We start from the raw sequence: 21,050 nt of genomic DNA, 5'->3' as shown, positions 1-21,050 counted from the left end.
ATCCCCTGCGTTTTTAATGTAAACCTAACCATGGATGGTTAAAATTGCACATGATTTACGTACAATTATGATTTTACTGAACATCAACATAATTATGAGAACTACATAGTGGCTGCAACCCAAGAGTCTCCTGCTCTAAGCTTCTGTGTGTGTCTGTCACAGAGGGGCAAGGAATAGTTCTGCGCAGGCGTGAACAGCCACGGCGTCTATGTTTCCACGGCAACAGTTTAGCAAACGAAACGTTCCCTTACAATGAACGTCTAATCTTTCGATGTAGTTAGCAGGTAAAAAATAAATGAAAATAATTAACATTAAATCTGGAATACATCAATGGATTTCTATATGAGGTAAAGTTTTAATATTTCATAATTATTTTGGCGTTTAAGGTGCCTTTTCTACGTTACACACAGCAAATTTGGAAAATCAGTCAACAACCGAGTGAACTATTAAACATTTAAAGTAAACGCATAGCTAAATTAAACTTAAATGTGTTTTCACCACTCCTTAATGCTGATTCTGTGATATTAGCCATGAAAACGATCGCCTCAGAGCAACGACGCCATCACGAGCTCAACGGGCCTGATGCGCTGGAACAGACGAGAGTTAAATTCAACATCAACAATGACTCTAACGATAGTCCAAGGAATAATGTGCCCGCTTTACCGCTAACGTGGGACTCCTTAGAGTCAGATACTGAGAGTTTGGTGCAAGAGAAGGAGTACCAGCGAGAGCTCCAGATGCGCATTGACCTCCTCTCTGCTGAGAACCCCAAACAACATGATGCCAAGACTGACAGTGAAGAACCAGAGCATCTTGATGTTTATGATAGTCTGGATCTGAAACCAAGACAGGTCAAAGGACCACATGAGCCACTGAGGTAAGACAACAGTTGGCTATTTCCCTACGATATGTATACAGACGGTCTTATGTCTTCATAATAATTGCAAGGCAACAGTGAATATTTGCCACTTTTTAAAAGATACCTCACCCAAAAATTAAAATTCTGTCATTACTCACCCCCATGTCGTCCCAAAACCTGTATGACTTTAATTTTTATTTTGTGGAACAAAAATGCTGATATTTTTAGTAATGTCTTAGTACTTTGTTTTGTCCATATAGTAACCAAAACTGCTTTTTACATTCTTCAAAACAACTACTTAAAAAAAAAAAAAAAATGTCATACCAGTTTTGAGTAAATGATGACAGTAATTTTTGCTGAACTATCTCTTAGTGATTACAAAATGATGAAAAGGAATGATGACCCTTACCCATTAAATGTTAAATATCCATGTAATTTGTCAGCTACACAATGCAGGTGGTTCTTTGTCAAATATTTAATATACAACATCCTTATGACTCCTAAAGTCTTTTGTAGAGGTGTCATACATCCCAAGTCTGTTTATAATGAACTATCTGTCAAGCACATCCAGTTCCAAAAGCTCAGGTGTGGTGGTTATGACAAAATTAAACAATGTGTTAAGTTCTTTCTTTTTTTCAGTTAACAAGCAGAAACAGTTCAGAGTGCAAGCTAATAACATCTGTATGGTCGATTCAGTCTATGATCATAATGAAGTTTCCTTTAGCTCAAGTTGCATATCTAATATTTACTACCAGATGCCTTAAAGTAAACAGGTGTATCTAGGTGTTACCCAGAGGTCGAAGTACAGAAGAATAAGCCAAGCAATAAACATACCAGGATCATAACTGTCCCATTTATGGTGTGTCTGCCATCTGCTACATAACTATTTGTCATTTAATTTAAGTACATCATTTATATTTTTTCACATGTGAAATTTAAGTAGAATGTATTAAACTTGACTAAAAAGGCAATACAGGCAAGCATTCATTGAATGTTTTCCTATTCCTATTGAATGTCCCTCTGTTTTGTATTTCAGGTTTTGCTTCTGTTCCTGAAACAGACTGAATAAACAATGGCAATACCTGAAAACACTAAATTAAATACATCACAAACAAAATGACTATGAGCTTTCTGTGTTTAGCTGCTCTGCAAACAACCTAGATGACTGACAGCTTTTAATCACATCTAATAGATAATGACAGTCTTTGAAAATGATGTTTGCGCTTGCATTTTAATTGAGCCGAAATACCCACTCATTTTTGTACTTTCCAAGCAAGTACCCTCATTTAGGGGAAATTAGATTTTAGTTTGCAGGACGTTACCACAATAAGGTCTCATTCAGCAGTCTGTTAAAAAGCATTTGCTTTGTTACCAATGAATGGGCAAGCTCTCTGCGCTGCTGAAACACAGATTGCTGGAATCTGAAGTGTGGATCACCGCATCTGTCTCCACTTCTTCATCTCCAGCCTAACCGTTGTGTCCTCCACTCAAAATCTGCCTCGGGATAAAAACGGGAGGCGTTTGTTTTAATTTTTTGCAGGCTGATAGCTGATGCGCTGAAGGGGTACTTAACCCCATGCATAGTTTGTTCATAATGGTTATGGCGAACATTGACAAAGACTTTATTGTCGAAACGAAGCAGCTCTCTCATCATATTTTCCTGCTCAAGAATGAAACCCTGCGAATGAATGGTGTGCAGCAATATTTGGCATAATATCATTGTAGCTAATAACTACCCATTTAGTTTACATCCTCTTTACCGCACACATTGTCTTTAAAGAGACTCAAGTCTCGCATTCAGAATGAAATGAGCTGAAAACAATTGTCCGTGTTGCCTATTACTGGATTTAATTCTGACACATTTATATTAGCACAAGAGAGACTTTGCATGTTAAAGACCCCGTCACAGCTGCAAACCCATGGCGCATTCTCAAGACCATGTCTGTGGAATCATTACAGAGCCATTCCTTGCCCTTTTGCCCTCATTGGCTGAAGTGCCATGCATCCAGACAGCCTCGTATTTGGCATCATGGGATGTGAAGAGCATCTTGTACTATTCAGAGGCACACAACAAAGAGGCACTCTTCTAATTATTTTAATGAGATCTTTTCATCCAATGATGCTAGGAGCACATTAGGTTGTAGTTTGAACCTATTTCATATGTTTGAATTAGCCATTTGCAAAACTATCCCCAAATTGTGGTCTTCAGACTCATAGTCATTAGGGGTAAGGGAAGGCGGTGGGGGGGAGCGACTACAACACGCTATTACCATTTCGCTTCGGCTGAGAAGTGTAGCCGATTTTTTTCTCTTGTGTTTTGATGGCTGTTTGAGGCATTCAGACTGCCTTACTGACAATGCCGAAAGCACTAAATGAGACGTAGCTAGCCTGCTCTTCAATTGAAAGCTCGTCCAAAGTGTTTATGACTTATTTCTTCTTAACTCTTTTTGAAAAATTTCAGGCAAGCTCCTCCTGAAGATGAATACGCTGACTTGCGCTACGACCCAAACTGGAGGAAGAATCTGGAAGGGGCTCATTTTCTCAACCAGCTAAATGCGAGACTTTCTCTCGACTCGTTTGAGGAGTCTGAAGATAGTCTTGAACCATTGGAGAATGTGCCTCTAGGTAGCAGGCAAGAATATGTCGTTGTCAGTAATCCACCCACAGTTCAGATGGACAATGTTTTATCCCCGCCACCTTCATCTCCTTTCCACCTGCACCCACAACAGGAAGACATTCTCGATCCCCCCGAATCCAAAAGTTCTTGCATGTCCTCTGAAGGCACACCACGGGATAATGGAGATCATCTGAATGTCAAATCAGTACCTCCCTGGAAGAGAAGCTCACAACATCTTTCTAATCCAAGGCCAGTGAGAGATGGAGAAGACATTGTGGAACGTAACAAGGCAACTCTTGGTATCAACACGCATAAGCAGGGGTCTTACCTAAAAGTTCACCAGCAGAAAGATAAAACAGAGGAAACAAAGCGGGTAAGTATTTTTAAGAACGTTCCCTCCTTATTCCTAAACTGTCTTCTGTTTTTCTGTTAGGCCTCAGTTTACCTAAAACCTTAACACATTAAACTAATTGGTTGGACGCATTGGTGACCGAATTGAAGTCCCATGGTTGACCACTAGGGGGTGAACTAACACAGCATACAGTCAGTTTCCTCAATGTCAGATATCAGGGTAGTTTAGGCCTAAGGCTAGTGTTATTCCATAGACATTTTCATTTTTATTTTCAAGATGACTCCATTTGTATAATTATTTCCAATTTCCCAATCTCATAACTTCTCATATGATCTCATAGTGACTAACAGCTTTTGCTGTCATTAGTAGGCCTATGCTATAAATCTCATTTTGTTCATTTTTATATTTATATATTTTTTAATAAGTCCAATTGTGATTTAATATGAAATTTAGTATTTCTTATGTAATCTATGTATTTAGTCTACATACATTGTTTTTTTTTTTTATGTATTCAGTTGTGTGCAGGTTCACATTTTTCTTTTTAGGCACAAGACAGGCCATATCATGTCTAGCATGACCTGACCTTTATCTTTGCTCTTTTTTAATCTGAATAAGTGACCTTGGTGTTTTCATTGCTCTGGTTTGAAGGAGACTACACTGCCTGTGTCACGGAAATTAATTTGGCAGACACACAGAGTCTTCAGATGGAACAGAGAGAAGAGAATGAACCATGTCTGCCTATGTAGTGCCTATTATGAGTTGATCTGCACAACAGTGGCTGTTAAGAACATCAGAGGGGCATGGTTACCAATAGGCTCTTAGTTATCAGTGCACCTGGTCCATGGTATAATTGGCAGGGTTGGCTTGTCTGCACACTGTGGCCCATGTGTATCTGCTACATTTAAGACCTTACCCGGCCCATCTGAGCCCAGTCCCACCTTAATGTCTCACATCAGCTGCATTAGCATAGTGAAGAGCCGTTAGCATTGTGACTCGGTAAACGGAGCAAAGCGCTCCCTGCTTTAGACAGTGCCCTGAATGCGCCAGCAGTGCCCTGGTATGATTTCAGAACATTGTCTTTCCGAGAAATATGGTGCGCTGTCAAGTTCCATTTATAATGCAGCATTGTAAGTCTTTAAGAGGTGGCTCCTTGAAACATATTTTATTTTGGGTTATTTTCTCATCTCTTGAAAAAGAAACCAATGGAGTGCCCACTCCAGGATTTCAGTCTGGAGGAGAGTGAATATCAGTCAAGATAATTTTTTTAAAGATTAAGAAATTCTCTTAAACCTGTATAGATTTTTTTAAAAGCCATTGAAGGGGATTGACAGATAATCTATGAACAGGTTTATTCCATGTATTATTCCAAGAGAGTAAACAAATAGTTAGGCCTTTTTTGTTGTTGTTTATGAAAAATATCCATCAGATCCATTTTTATCCCAGGTAAGGATGAGTGGAACATATTTAAATATGATCAGTAAACCAACCTGGGCACAAAAAATATTTTTTAATGCACAACACATTGATGTTGATTTTTAAAATTATGTTTGAATAGAATGATATATTTGGAAGATCTAAATTCCTTCAGGAAATCAGTTACATGTGGCAAACTATCATTCAACAAGGCTTTTGCAGTGTAACATAACACATAAAGAGCAATCGAAATACTTCTGCCACTTGGTTAAAGTTTTGCTTTTTTGTCATTTGCCTACTGTGAGAGAGAGCACAAAACCCTCATACCTTACGTTTGTTATGTAGCTAAGCATCTGTTGGTAAATTTGATTCACGGCCTACACTTTTGCCCTTTTATTTGTTATTATATGGCCCCGTTACCTTCAAAGGGAATAAAAAGCCCCTCAGCTCCCATCAGTTTTCGGCATCATTATCGAGGCGCGCGTGTTGGGCTTTTAAAAAGCCACTATTTACTCTTTCACAAACCCCTAACTCCCAATAATTAGCTGTGTTATTAAATGTACACAATCTCATAATGCACCAACTTCCAACCAGCGTGTGTGGGAGTGATGATGAGCTCCAGCAGAGACCCCTTTGATAAAGACAGAAGTAGCAGTGCAATCTTCTGCCATTGCACTCAGCCCCAATCCCTCGTCATCCCCCAGACCCTCACTTCAAAGCCAGGAACATAATGTACAATCTCTTAATAGCTCTAGACCAAGGCTCCGCGGCTCTCTGCCACTGTATACCCTACCTCAGTGTAAACACCTAATCAAGATTGCCTGGGCGGTCACAATAGCAACCAAATGCAATTCAAGAATTGCGGCCCTTTGAAGTCTTCATCGCAAAAGCTGTGTTTCCCAGTCTTGAGGAAAATGGCAAGCTCCAATCGCCTGACTTTGTTGTGCCACGTCTCGGCCCAAGAGGCAATTACGGGCCCCAATTTAACAGAATAGATATTACGCAGCTTATGAAGCTCAAAATGCAATTTTGTTTGATCATTTCCTCAATTTGATTGAGATTATTAAAATGGCAGACAAAAGGCAGTGGTCGTGGATGGGGCAGAGGTTGTGGCCTGCTGCGGCTAAGAGGACATGAAGGGCAGGTCTGTGATGTCTGCTACTCACACACCTGTTACAGCAGAGCTCAATATCTCTACTTGAAATGATACTTGCCCGATACAGGAAAATGAGCTTGGATGCGCAGCCTCCTATTAACTGCACAGCATAGCAAACAACGTATTACAATATGGTTTTGCTCTAAAAGATATTTTAATTTATAATGACTATGAACATCTGCGCGGTTTCTAAATTTACAATTTTCAATTCTGGACTGTGTGAAATTGAAGTACCAATTGCTTTATAAAATAAATATGAAGTGTCAACCCTATCAGAACCAGGGGCCAGTTGCATAAACTTATAGACTCGATGTTAAGACAGTGTCTGAAGAACTATTCTTTCTATCTATCTATCTAGCTATCTATTAGTCCATCTACGTTATTCATCTATCCATCTTTTTGGAACCACAGCTGAAGACCGTTGGTTTTCTCAAATATACAGATACAGATAAATAACTGTCCACTCAGTGTCTCTGGCCCAGTAACGTTGAAGGCTGTGCACAAATCAGTTCCTTGCGCACATGGCCTTTCGCTAAATAGATAGACCAGCATGGCTACCTGTTTATTGATGGATATGTTACAACTCAATCCACTCACTGCTGCATGTGTCTCTTTGACCTTCCTCTATTCACGCTTTCAGAATTAGCCGCATGCATTCAGGGACGCCGCAAGCTGTCAATACCATCGATTGGCAAGAATTGTCCTCAGCAGCCAAAGTGACTGGAAGTTTACTAAATGATTTTCATTACAGCATTAGCTGTAGATATTCCGCCTCTGAACGGGTACATTAAGAAAAATTGAGAGAGTGCACTGATGTAATGTGGCCGTATCTAGACACTTATCTCCGAACTGCTTCGAGAGATTCATTTTAAAGAGAATCAATAAAACACTCTTCTAGACACATGTAGGTCAGCTCAGAGGAGCAGTGGATAGTAATTAAGAATAAAAAGTTGATCAGAAGAAGTCAATTGAATTGGTATGCTTGCCAGACGCTCAGGGACAAATTATTTTATAGTCAAACCTGACTGTCTGTAGGTGGACGATATATTGCAGCTGTCAGCATACATTTACGCCAAACGCAGTGTGTAATTTATCGCCCAGACATTTCTTCTCATATTCATGGATGTCTTTGTTTCGCTCTCACGGTGCACAGTTTGCCCCTGTTGTTTGTGGTCAATAGTTGAATATAAATGTGAGGTGAAATAATAACATTTCATTGACGTGGCAACAGGTGTATTGTTAAAAGGAGGCTTATCAAGCAGTCAACCCTTTCACTCCCCTCTCCCTTCTTTCTTCTCACAGCCCAGGCAAACCTCCTACGAGACTATCAACACTCATAGTCCGGAGAGTCAAGACAATGTCCAGGATCCCGAGCTGATGTGGCTCCAAAAAACACTAAAACTGAAGGTAGAGCTCACTTTATTGATTCCATCCATCTCTATCTGTGTAGACGTAGGTGGGGCTGCTTGGCACAATCCATTGCCCTAATGCATAACAGTCTGCAAGGGCTTCCTCTCAAGATGAAAATGTCTGCACAGTGGGCACACTGTCACCCGGGATTTCATTTCTGCTGTGATGGACGCAATTTCTGATAGAGTTGTTCAGGCACAATGGAGCCTCTGAAATGTCTTGAAAAGGAGCCTGTGCCGAGGAAAGAGGGGGAATGGAGAAGCATCATTATTTTGAGCACTTGAACGGTCACCTTAATGCCAGCAAGCAGAGGAGTGTAAATATTTTCCCATTAAGAATGGTGCAAGCTGGTGTTGGCTAAATCAGAAGCATTACATGCTGAGGCACAGCCTCAGACCTCACAAGAATAATGTCCGTCGGTCCCACGTGAATGCCAGGCTCACCACAAAGAAACATTGTATAAATGCTCCTGTCTTTCTTTCTTCTCAGTCATGAAACTATCCATGAAGCCACAGTTATACAAGGACCTATCTCTGCTCAATGGGATGTATTCTTTTAGCCAATTAGAGAGCTTGGGGCACTATTTCCAAAATCTTTGTCATGACTTGAATTTGAAATTAAATTTTTAAGGGGCATTATTTTATGAAAATCGATTTTGCCCAAAGAGCCCTCGTCATACTTGGGGAAATTGTTTGTTAATGCTAATATGATCCTTTTGTGCTTTCAGACTTTGTAAAACAGCATCTAGAAATTAGCTTCATGTCATCTTAACACAGAATACATCTTAAATGTTTTGGTCAGATTTTCCTTTTTTATCTCCTACTTCCTGCAGAGCCATAAGGAAAAAAAGGAACCGAAGAGAAGGGAACGAACCAGCAACCACCCAGATCAGCTCAAGCCTCAAGTTCCTGAATCCAAACCCAAAGCACACCTTAAACCCCTTACAGAGAGACACGTCATCAGCGATGATCCCCCACTGCAGGACTCTGAGGAAGTTTACACCCATGACCCACCACAACACCATTCTGGACTTCCATCTCACACTCATGCTCCACCGACCGTCAACCTTAACATAAACCTCCACACACCTGCCAATCACACACAGCCACTGAATCTTTCCCAGAAAGAGACCATTTTTACTCTTGTTTCTCAAGCGTTGCAATGGGATAGGCCCTTTTTACAACAAGGTTATCCATTTTACCCATATGTGCCTCCTAATTCAGTAGGACAGATGGGATTGGCTCCAAAAGCTGTTGTATCTTCACCAGCCCCCAAGTCTGGAGTGGTACAAGCTGTGGACAAAAGTGTTCCTCAGAGGCATGCTGGGAAACCTACTCCCAATACATTTGAGAAGGCATCATTCAAGAATCACAGTAGACTCAGGCAAGTCCAGAAACATACTTTATGGAAATATTTAGTATACATTTATATTATGTTTGCACACTGCTATATTGTTTTAAGGCTGTGGTGTGTCGTTTTTCAATCAGCTTATTGTGGGTCATTGATGCTCATATTTTGCCCTACATGTAAATTTTTTCTAAAACATGCAAGTCATACATTTAATGACCTGAATACACCACTTCTGTAATGAGAATGTTCAAGAGGTTTTTCATTAAAATTCATATTAATATTTTTGTGTAGTATTGTGTAATACAATTGTCATGATGACATAATAAAAAAGCCGTATTAAAAATTACCATAAATTCTTTAAAAAAAATAACTTTTAGCATGTTTTTTACATGCTTAAAGCATATTTAACATATTTTACATGTTTCCTGGGTCTTGACATTCATGTTATGCTCCATGTTTCCATAGGATACCAATGTTAAAATTGCCCACGTCTCCTCAAGTGGAGGCCAGTCACTATCCATCTGAGCTTTTGCCCAGTGATGAGGAGAGCGTGGGACCCTGTGCGCCCCCAACACAAATCTCTGGTCCTTACACAGTGCTGCCCCCTATAGCCCAAGTTAACAGCAGCGACACTGAACTGTACTCTGATAGATCAGAGCAGCATCTGAATCCAGTTCACAGAAGCAGCTCAGAAGGTTACCTTTCACAGATGGAAAAACAGAGACAGCTAAAGGCACAATCAAATTATAAGGTGTGTATATGTGCGTTGAGTTAAGATTCTTATCTAGTATGTGACTTTTACTTTACAGCCTGCTACTACTGGGCTGCAAACAAGTTTTCAGTCTTTAAAATAAATTTTAAATATAATATGTGACTTTGGACGACAAAACCAGTCTTAAGTGTACATTTTTTAAAATTGAGATTGAATAAATAAGCTTTCCATTGATGTATGGTTTGTTAGGATTGGACAATATTTGGCTGAGATACAACTATTTGAAAATCTGGAATCTGAGGGTGCAAAAAAATCTAAATATTGAGAAAATTGCCTTTAAAGTTGTCCAAATGAAGTTCTTAGCAATGCATATTACTAATCAAAAATTAAGTTTTGATACATTTGCAGTAAGACATTTTCAAAATATCTTCATGGAACATGATCTTTGCAAAATATCCTAATGATTTTTGGCATAAAAGAAAAATGGATAATTTTGACCCATACAATGTATTTTTGGCTATTGCTACAAATATACCCCTGCGACTTAAGACTGGTTTTGTGGTCTAGGGTCACATATGTTATTTATAATATAGAGATTTTTTCACAGCATAAATTAAATTATAATTGAATATTAATTTTATTAAGGAAGAATCTTGTAAGGAATCATATTTAGGGGTCCGTGACATCAAAAAGTATAAAACCCCCTGATTTTAAACCCATTCTTATAATAACTAGCAATATAGCAAAACAAATAGCATAACAACTACAACACCCAGTTTATACTTAGTAACCATTTTTAAATAGCCATGCCAGTATCTCAGTGGGGCCTGTTGCAGATGTAACGATTATTGTGTGGGCCGATTCAGGCAGCAGGTTAATTGTATAAGTAATTGAAGACACTCTTAATTGCAGTGAGATGATGATATAAGGCACGGTCACAAAGACGACATTGAAAAGCGTTAGAGGATAAGGTGATTAAGCAGCACCCCCGTCTGTGCGGAGCAGGGCTGGTAAGATGGTGATTTGCATTTAATGATGGCCTCTTTGTCCTCTAGCACCTTGAGTTCTGCAGGAAAGTCCCTCTCAGGAACAGATGTACTCAATAACCGCTGCCATTAACACAGAGAGGATATTTATGTTTACTCAACAGTTGTGTCTGTTCAGTTGAAGGAGTGAAGGAAAGTTCACCCCAAAATTTAAATTATAGCATCACTTACTTAACCTCATGTCATTCATGTATGACTTACTTTCTACTGTGGAACTATCACTGTAAAGAAAATATATATATATATATATATATATATACACACACACACACACACACAGATGGAATTTAAAAAATTGAAATTTGCTGAAAATGTACTCACCTTCAGGCCATCCACAATATAGATTAGTTTGTTTCTTCATCTTAAAGATTTGTAGCATTACATCACTTGCTCACAAATGGATCCTCTTCAGTGAATGGGTGCCATCAATATGACAGTCCAAACAGCTGATAAAAACACCACAATAATCCACAAGACTCCGGTCTTTGAATTAATGTCTTGTGAAGTGAAAAGCTCTATGTGTTTAAAATAAACACATTCTTAATTAAGACGTTTTTAACTTTAAACCATTGCTTCCGGCAACAATGCAAGTTCTCTATCCACAATATTGCTTTATGCAGAGATCAAGCACCATTTACAACTCTCCAAAACAGTTCTTCACAAATATGTTTGTGGATTTTGATGTGAGAGGACAACAGGGGATGGACTTTTCACTGGAGGAATTATGGATTATTGTTCAAAGTTAAGATGCCTCAATGGTGGATTTGTTTCTAACAAACATGCAGCTATTCATTTCTCATGATGTTAACTGATGGACCGGAGACTTGCGGATTACTTGTGGATTATTGCGATGTTTTTATCAGCTGGTTGGTTCACGGCACCCATTCACTGCAGAGGATCCGTTGGTGAAATTTTTCTGAATGAAGAAACAAACTCATCTACACACTGGATGGCCTGAGGATGAGCAAATTTTCATTTTTGGGTGAACTATTCCTTTAAATTATTGTAGTATCTGTACTATTATGCTTCTAGATCAGTAAAATTCTTAGTGCTGCATGAACATGTCACAATTTAAGGGTCATTATGTCATGGAACACATCCACTTGATGCTGGATCCGGATTATGCGGTTCTTACACCATAAAACCAATTGCTTTCCTGGGAGAAGCTTGCTCTCCTCACCTTGATGTGCCCGCCATAATGTCTCATAGGATTATGGGATAAATTTGTAAAACAGCTAGTGTGGCAGACCAAGGGGAAGCAGATCAGAGTGGAAAACAGCTGTCCTGCAGTGTCCATGACCAATGGCTGAGTCCTGAGAACCCGAAGGAGCCTGACCTGATTAGTGCTTTTGTTTGCGGATTGTTGCATGAGGGCACTTTAGGATTAAGACCGTTTTTCTCACAGTATCTTCACTATTTAAACATCCATGTGGATAATGAATAAATATATATGCATTACAAAATGTCTTCTCAGGCTTATACACTGAAGGACTACAAAAACATGAAACAGGAGGGGAAACTTGGAGGTCTTGGACCAACGAACACAATACCAGAAGCTGTGGTAAATACTCACTTCAGATTGTACAAAGACTTAAGCATCTGACGATATTCATAAATAATGTTGTTTAATCAGAATAATTTGTGTGTGTGGAGATTTAGGAGAAAGACTCAATGGATAATTGGTGATCTCCTTGTTGAATATTGATTTAGCTAATCCCTAATTGCTATGTCCAATTGTCAAGTGAGGGCCGTGTCTCAATAACCCCCTCTTTTCATTTCCTCATGAATTTAAAAGACTTGTGTTTCTGAACACAATAGAAATGGACCAACTAATCTAATGAGCATAGCCCTCAAAAAGCAAACAGAGACATTTTCCAGCTCGGCTGATGTAAAAATTTCACATGCGTAAAATAACTGTGTTCGCTCCGCTCACAGCCTGAGAGAGGTGTTAACACTGATTCTGAAAGGGATGATGAGTTTTATTTGGCTTTGTTTGCTGCTGTCGAGTAGCTTCATGGAGGGATGTACAAAGAAACAGAGAGGCCTTAGAGGAGAAATGGCTTAGGTAATTAAAGCTCCCTTTTGTAATCTTGCTGCTCTTTCTTTCACTGCTGTCAGGCAGAGAAAATTAGACGACAGAAGCTGTATTCAAATGTGATCCGCGAACAGAACAAGAAGATAAGTAGCATTCCCTCTCTGTCGGCCAAGGACTCAGTGGGCAGTGACAACAAGGATACCGTTCCCAGGAGGAAGGTAGGAGAATCTCATTCTGAACACATGAGTTTTACTTAATCTCTAAATCATGTATTGTATGTCTTTCGTCCAAAGTGGTTTATGTGTGTATATGTGTTACCATATTTTTATTTCAATTTTTTTCTTCAATTTTATTTTGACCAGGCTTTAGAATATGCCAAAACTATTGCAAAGCCCAAACCCCCTCCAAAGCCAAAGGATAGACCCAGAGAGCAGAACGTGAGCATGCGGCCTCAATATCCGCAGGAAATGGACCCATTCCATCTGGCCACTCTGGAGATGTTGAGACGGCATGAGGAAGAGAAACGTGCCGTGGCTCGTTTCAGAACCATTCATGCCATTTAATTCTAAAAAGCACCACGCATACATGAGTTTTATCAATTGCACTTCTATAGAATCCTCATTTTTCCTTGCTTTAACTTTGTGTGTACTGTACATATGTGTAATACTCATTAGAATCCTGCTCAGTTGCAAAGCGCTGGAAGTGGAACAGGTGCGTAGCACGTAATCCACTGTGTACTCGTTTCGAAAACAATTTTTCGATATAAAGAAATCTCGAATGAAATGCTGTGGGGTTTTGTTGCTTGGCTTTGCATTATCCTGCTATTTTCCCCTTGTTTCAATAGGTCTGTGCACAAGAGCGCCAATCTCTTCAAGCACACCTGGATGCACCGTTAACCCAGTGTAACGTGCCGTTTTCTGTCAGTTCCCGGCTATTAGTCTGATTATATCCACTTTCGCCTGCCCTTTTCTTTCAGCGAGAGAAAAAAATAGGTCAAATAAGGATGACACTTTGAAGCCTCCCTTATTAGAGCCCACAAACTTGTTTTCTGTATTTTAAAGTGATAATTTTCCCCCTAAAACAAGCTCAAGCACCTATTTCTTTAATGGAAGCTTTAGATCGTTATCAAAGAGCTATTTACTCCTATGTAATATTTTAATTAGATTATAGCCTCTATTTAACCCATCATGTCTGCTTTGATACTCTGTGTTTTCAGTGTTAAGCCTCAGAGGCGAGGCTAATAAATGCTGGACCTTTTGAATTAATGAGAAATGCTGCCTTTCCAGACCGACTCTCTTTGCATCTTTTTCACTCTCTCTCTTTCCTGCCATTGAAATCAGTTAATTGAAGGGGTCTCTCTCAACCGCACATGAAGGAGGTTGAATTAGCATCCCTTTTTACGGATTGGGAGACTGAGGCAGGCTTTGATCTGTGGACAGTGCTGAAGGAGGCGGCAGGCCCCTGAAAATGAGCTGATGGCTCTGCTATTAGAGCAACATGCAGATGCGTCCATGTGTTGCAAAACGCTTAATCTTTTAATTGATCACCTTCCGCACGGCCTATTCTCTTGCAGTGTTTTATTTTCCGCGGCTAAATCAGAATCACGTTTTGAAAACGACATGAATTGCTTTTCAAAGGGTGGAAGTGTGCCACATACCCTGTTAGAGTAAAAAAAAAAAAAAGGGCTGTTGCCGCAAATGAATGAGAGCTACCCACGTGTTAACATTCAAAAATGATTCAAAAAGTTAAGTTTTAGAATTATTTCCCAATAATAATAATTAAAAAAAAAACGTTATTTTTAGGACACCTGTTGCGTCGCAAAAGATGCTTTTAGACGAGTTTAATTAAATTTTATTAAGACTTTATGGCCTCCAGTTAAGAACTAAACCCTCTCACCGGACGTTAAAACAGGTTGAAGCTTGGCAAGTATATACACGTGTCAACAGGGTTTTCAAATAACGTTTCAGTAACAACAAAAGTTGAGTGCACTAACAAAACAGAAATTGTCGCTTGATAGTTGGTGACCATAGCAACGACTGCGCAATCGCGCTCTGTATCGGACTGTAGCTACCTCAAAAAAAGTAGCCTACTGTTGGCTTATTTTTATCACGTTATTATAGATTTACACATCAGAAATATAACAAATAAATCGGTTGAAAAACAATTGATCGCTAGGAACTCTAAAAGGTAAAAAAAAAGGCCTTACTGGCGGAAATTCCGTTTAAACATCCGTAAAAGTTATTGATTAGCCTAATTCACACTCTGAAACTAACTAAACTCCAATAACTGCACCGACAGACTAATAAAATGCAGGCAATTCTTTTTGTATGTCGCGAAAAATTAAAACGATAACAAATGGCCAAGTGAGTCAGTAGGCATATTAAACTGAATTTAACATAGACCTATGGCATAGGAATAATGTAATAGGCAATAACACAATAGAGTTTATAAAGGATAAATTGGTGTCTATCGATTGTCCAAAAACAATACCAATATTCTCACGCCATTCTCACATAGCTAAATATGTCCCACCATCCGATTTCGAAAATATGCTCATTCAGACTCCGATCTGCGCGGTTGATTTGAGAACAGGGTTTGATTCCAATATTCTTGATTCTCAATTTTCTAATCCTTAAACTGAGTTAGTCCCATTTATTTATATTTATGTATCCAGTTTGTATAAATAATGAAGAACAGGGGGAAATGACAAGTAGCAGAGCTAAATCATTCTCAAGCATTCGTGCATATGTAGCTACGATGCCAGTAGTTTTTATTGACAAATCAATTGATTTTTCCATGTGATTTCTATTTAATACTTAGTCTAATATTACTTATATATGCTATTGTTAGAGTTAATGTTATTAATACTGTTGTTATGTTATAATCTGGACTATTTATTCGTTTCTCTAATAATGTTAGAAATGGTGATAACCCGCAGCTTTCATGGAATTGAGGAAATGATGAATTCACAGGCTTTCAAAGCACAAAAAAGACGCTGCTAGTTTAAGAATTGTCTTAGATAATTCACTCAATGTACATTTGTTTATATACATTATTTGTTTTAACAAATGACAAGTCACAGTTTTAGAGTTCATAAATATGTCAGTCCACAACATGCCAACCAATATCATCGTCCCGCGAAAGTGCTGAAAATGTCAAATGTTACACTTCAGTTGGAATGAAAATTAATTGTTACATCCCTCGAATGATTATTTATCAAGTACATATCATTTACAGACTGTCAGTACGTTACTTATCATTCATTCCACATTTACAAAAATGGTCAGAGTCGTTAGACACAAAGCCATGACTATTGTAATAATAATAATAATAATAATAATGTGGAATACACACGTATCATTTTAAAATCCTTCAGCTGTCCAGAATTTTCTTAAGCGCTTGAACAGTATAACATTAGACCAATGCTCTCAAAATAAAAATAAAAAAACTATATATAATTTCCTATCTAAAAGACTGTAATTCATATGTACATTTTTGTTCATGGGGTGATAATACTAGAGTAAATGTTCAGGAGAGCAAATGTCATCTTCAATATCGACATCATCTTCATTGTCGTCCAGTGTGTATCTGTCCGGACTCATGCCGTTTTTACCGTCTGTACTTTTCTCGTGCATTTCGCTCTCGCTAGTGTTCTCCAGCGATCTGTCTACATCATTTGGGTTTTTCTGGTCGTCTTGTGTTTTCCTCAGTTGTTTTTTATGCTTCATCCTCCGGTTTTGAAACCACGTCTTTACCTGCGTATAAGGCAAACGAATTATAAGCCTTAGTGAACTCCTGATTCGTTTTCATAAAAGGTTTGCTAACACATGTAAGATCTTAAAAAAATGTTATCTAAGTTCTTCAACAATATTTAGCGTTATTACCTGTGTTTCCGATAGACTGAGCGCCGTAGCCAGCTCCACGCGCTCAGGTGTGGACAGATATCTCTGGATCTCGAACCTTTTCTCGAGTCCGGATAACTGTGAGTCTGAGAACACTGTTCTGGCCTTTCTGCGTCTGCAGTGCTTCCCTGGTAATTCGGGATGATGCTGAAATAACGCAGGCATCTGCATTCCTTTTGCAATGGAAACATGGTAATCATTAATACATTTTGTTCGAATTTAGATTAAGCTTGCCAGCCTTTCAGAAAACTTTCCATGTTTGTATTTCAGTCGCGTTTTAAAATTAACAGCGCAGGTGAATTCAAAACGAAAAGCGAAAAACATGTAGCCCAGAATATAAGTCAGAAAAAATATATAGCCTAGCCTATTTCTTGTTTTAATCTAGCTGATTGTTTTATTTTGTTTTGTTTTCCGTGAATAATAAAATCGATTAGAAAAAAAATCAAATAAATACAGATGCTTTTTTAATCTACAGGTGATTTTAATAATAATAATAATAAAAAAAAGCATGAAGTAGGCCCATTTACAGATAGTCGATAGTTTATTATTATTATTTTACCCAGATATGCTTTATGAAGATCACACTAAAAAGTGGTTACTAAGGATAATTTACAAATTTAGAATTTATCAATTCTAACCCTTAAAAATACAGTCGTGCAATATAGTAAAAGTGATGGAACCATATTAAATAATATTTTGACTTGAATAAAACCAATTGATTTTAATGTTAGGCTACCACACGAAGCAAATTTAGGCTATAGGCTATCATATTTGCAGCATATTATTTCCACTGTACCAATTTACCATATAATAATGTTCAGTTTATGGAATTATTTCTAAAATATTAACTGGAATAACGTAGGCCTGTTTGATATCTTCCATTCATAGCCACAAAAAAATGTATTTAAAAAACGCCACTTTGTAAGCATCCATTAAATGCGTATAAATTGCACAATTTTCTTCACGCAAAGGCCTGACTTTAGGGTTGGCGACTTACCGGAGGTGAAAAAGTACGGATGGTGTTCAGGTTTGTGTAGCGGATGATGCGGATGAGGAGCCAGTATCGGTGTAGGCATGAGTGGATATCCATACTCTATAAGAGGCATCCGGGAGGCAAGAGAGTTTGAAAAGGGCGAGGGAAACACCTCTCGCAAAGGTTTAGGTTTATGTAGTAAAATGTCTTCAATGAAGAACGACGTTGACCTTTGAGCTGGCATCTGGGGTACCGGAGAAGTGTAGTTCAGATTCATCTCAAAACTTAAAAAAAGAAAAGAAAAAAGAAACAGGGACAATCCGAGGGGCTTTTGATGCCTGTGTCGCAAACAAAATCACTCAGTTGGTCCCAGTCTTCAGGACCTTAAAAGCTGGAACGTAGTCTCGTTGGCAACCTGTGCACGCTAGTACAGGTACATTACTATTTATTTGGATCGAGACTGACAGCAGCAAATCAGGAAGTAGATTAGCACTCAACCAATGGCGCGACGGCTGGGCGGTGGATTGTACGACTTCTTTATGGATTAATTATGCAGGCGGCGGGAGGAGCGGCAGGGTCGCTCCCCGTGGTGCTGAAAAAGCCTCGCTACAAGAGCCCTATCCCCGCAACAGTCACTCCGACATAAGCCTGCACTTTCACTGTACACTGGCTTAAAAGGCGCGTGGACCCGTCAAGAATCTGAACAAAGGGTTGACAGCGTTTAAAGGATTCAGAATAATGCACCGCACGCACCTGTTACAATCCAGCTGAAGCTTCGGTTACCAGCGTTACAATTTACACTCGTCTTCGCGGGTTCTGTATTTAACTCCGTTTGTTGGAGTCTTACCTAAAAACGTGTAGCTAATAACCCAACACAACAACAAATTAGGCCTATTGTGGTTGGAATTAATAATAATAATAAAAAATAATAAAAAAAACTATTATACATTTTAAGATGGGTTACTACAAATAAGCCGCAACTTCAGCAGTCACAAATGCTAACAATTTAGGCTAAATGTTTAGCTGTTATGCAGGCTATTTACACCTACCTGCTGGATCGTTACTAAAATAACCAACTTAAGATAGCAATACAAAACAACTAGCCTAATTAATTATGTGTGAATTTAACCCATTGTTAGACCTATACATTTTAAATTATATAATACCGCTTCGCTTTCAGTTACGACCGTTGCCATTTAACATTTGTTCGCTATACCCTTACGAAAATTATTCTTGGTACAAATACAACGAAAAAAAAAAACATGGTAAATATAATTAAACCAAGGTAACCACAAATGAACCATTGTTTTGCTACAGTAAGCAAAGTTTAACCATGGTATTTGTGGTAAAACTATGGTAATCAATCTACCAAAAAAAAAAAAAAAAAAACAAGACTTCTACTAGACTTCACTTCTACTAATAATACCAAAAATTATCTAAACATCTAAGGGTAGCTCCGTATTTAACCCTGATTTTTTCAATAGCTATATAACGAGAAAATGTTTAAATAACGTAAAATAACCATTTATGGAAAAACAAAGCGATCTTTTCTAAACTGATTCTCATTTCTTGGTGTTTCACTGTTTTCTTTTTTCATTTATTGGTGAGGGAACATGGAGGCTGTTTGGTATATATTTTTTTTATTATTATTATTTCATATGACGGTACAGGGCAACAGGGCTTCCGTGAAATAGGATTTAATTGTAGATATTGAAATCTGCAAGGATACAAGTGTGCTTCAGTTCCGTCTCAACTGATGGAGCGGTAATTTGTTGATATCGTGTTGTCATCACATCTGCAATCACGGGGGCTAATGGTAAAAGTGTTTCATTATTGGCAGAAGTCTTGCAGCAATGCTATTAGGTAATTAGGTTGGATGTTAGAGCGGAAGTAGTAATCCTCGACCGCAGGATTTCCATCTGATCAGATGAGTTAGAACAAATTAATTACTGGATTCATTTGGTCATGAAAATACAGTATCCTTGCAAATGTGAGACATGGCTTCATTAGTAGCGTTGGTGTAGCCTATTTCACGAAAAGTGAAGACCACCTAAATTACAAAATATGAGAGAGTTTCTCAGTTTTAATGAGTTTCGAGTCATTTAATGAGTATCTCTGTCACTCCTGAACGCATGCAATTATCTTTCAGATTTAGTAGTTTGTAGTATATTTGTAAAGTACTTTATAAGTATATGTATAGCCTACCCATAAAAATCAGTCAAAAAGCATAAAGCTAACAGTGGGGTTTATGCTCAAACGTGATAATGGGGTAAACAAAATAACCTTAATTCAATTATTACTATGTAATTTTGATTCTAAAATAGGCTAAATTCATCCTTTTTTTATTGGCAAACATGATAAAAATCGATTAAGAAAACGATTTCGTGCAGATTATATGCAAATTTGCTAAAGCTTTACCTGAATGCAACAAAACAGGCCTACCTGTCACATGTCGTCTGTTTATTCAACGATTGAATGTGATTTTGGAGCACTGTAATTGAAACCTTTTATTATGGGGCACCTGCGCTCCACACTGCTACGAATCATGGTAACAAGTTGCTTTTATGGCAAAACGCGAAAGTAAATGTACTAATGGTGATGGAATCGCCTTTATTTGAGAAGTAGATAGAATCCGCACCCAGAGGCAGTTAAGCAGCTTTTAATAGCCATTTAATCAAGTGAAATTGGGAGACAGCACGCCACTGCGTCACACCTAAGTGGTGCGTTTCTGAAAGAGGCTTGTGGCATTAGCTCGCGCTCCTTACACTGAGAGCAGTTTACATGCTCGACCAGCTTATTGTGTAATGCCAAGTCCTTATATACCTTAAAAAGTATCAAAAATATACTTTGATACTTTACTCACTCACTCTAAATAATCTACTAAAAAACACAACTTAAATAAACAAAAGAAAACCCACATTCATTCTATATTTTTGATAGCATCAATGTTTCTTTTTTGTATAAAATTGTATGGCAGAACCACTTTACTTCATAGAAAGAAGGACTGAACGAAAGGCAGGGAAAAAAATGAAGGCAAAACAAAGAGAGAAAAAAAAATATTGTTTTGACTCTTTTTCATCATGTTCAGATTCTCCGCCAGTTGTTTTGTACACTTTTTCATAATATAGACAGAAATAAAGATTGTAGGCTAAGTGTTCACACACTGTTATACTATCTATGATTCTTTATTTAAAATTGACTTTGTTCTTATTTTCATGACCTAAT

At 38.2% G+C, this 21,050-nt stretch overlaps 2 protein-coding genes across 3 annotated transcripts; one reads left to right on the top strand and one right to left on the bottom strand.

The window, feature by feature from the left end:
* Window positions 1–212: 212 nt before the first annotated feature.
* Window positions 213–14,522, top strand: jhy (junctional cadherin complex regulator). Of its 2 annotated transcripts, none has more exons than XM_058790016.1 (9): window positions 213–347; window positions 529–877; window positions 3,321–3,849; window positions 7,700–7,804; window positions 8,640–9,190; window positions 9,623–9,908; window positions 12,390–12,476; window positions 13,034–13,168; window positions 13,313–14,521. In XM_058790016.1, the coding sequence occupies exons 2-9, from the start codon at window positions 531–533 to the stop codon at window positions 13,511–13,513; spliced, it is 2,241 nt and encodes a 746-aa protein (XP_058645999.1). In that variant the 5' UTR covers window positions 213–347; window positions 529–530; the 3' UTR covers window positions 13,514–14,521. The 2 variants fall into 2 exon arrangements, with proteins under 2 accessions (XP_058645999.1, XP_058646000.1); XM_058790017.1 differs by having other exon boundaries at window positions 217–877; window positions 8,640–8,994; window positions 9,076–9,190; window positions 13,313–14,522.
* Window positions 14,523–14,781: 259 nt separating this feature from the next.
* bsx (brain-specific homeobox) lies at window positions 14,782–21,045 on the bottom strand. Its single transcript, XM_058788366.1, has 3 exons — window positions 17,850–21,045; window positions 16,835–17,025; window positions 14,782–16,705 (listed from the first exon to the last, which is right to left on the bottom strand). The coding sequence occupies exons 1-3, from the start codon at window positions 18,100–18,102 to the stop codon at window positions 16,466–16,468; spliced, it is 684 nt and encodes a 227-aa protein (XP_058644349.1). The 5' UTR covers window positions 18,103–21,045; the 3' UTR covers window positions 14,782–16,465.
* Between the last annotated feature and the right edge of the window lie 5 nt (window positions 21,046–21,050).

This window comes from Onychostoma macrolepis, chromosome 10 (assembly GCF_012432095.1).
Source record: "Onychostoma macrolepis isolate SWU-2019 chromosome 10, ASM1243209v1, whole genome shotgun sequence".
In the NCBI taxonomy this organism is placed as follows: Eukaryota; Metazoa; Chordata; class Actinopteri; order Cypriniformes; family Cyprinidae; genus Onychostoma; species Onychostoma macrolepis.
This window is presented reverse-complemented; position numbering and strand designations above follow the sequence as displayed.

Coding starts and splice junctions, on each gene's coding strand:
- jhy (XM_058790016.1), top strand. CDS start 531: ATGAAAACGATCGCCTCAGAGCAACGACGCCATCACGAGCTCAACGGG. Junction 9,191..9,622: donor AAGAATCACAGTAGACTCAG/GCAAGTCCAGAA, acceptor ATGTTTCCATAG/GATACCAATGTTAAAATTGC. Junction 12,477..13,033: donor ACACAATACCAGAAGCTGTG/GTAAATACTCAC, acceptor CACTGCTGTCAG/GCAGAGAAAATTAGACGACA.
- bsx (XM_058788366.1), bottom strand. CDS start 18,102: ATGAATCTGAACTACACTTCTCCGGTACCCCAGATGCCAGCTCAAAGG. Junction 17,026..17,849: donor TCCGTACTTTTTCACCTCCG/GTAAGTCGCCAA, acceptor CCATTGCAAAAG/GAATGCAGATGCCTGCGTTA. Junction 16,706..16,834: donor TCAGTCTATCGGAAACACAG/GTAATAACGCTA, acceptor CCTTATACGCAG/GTAAAGACGTGGTTTCAAAA.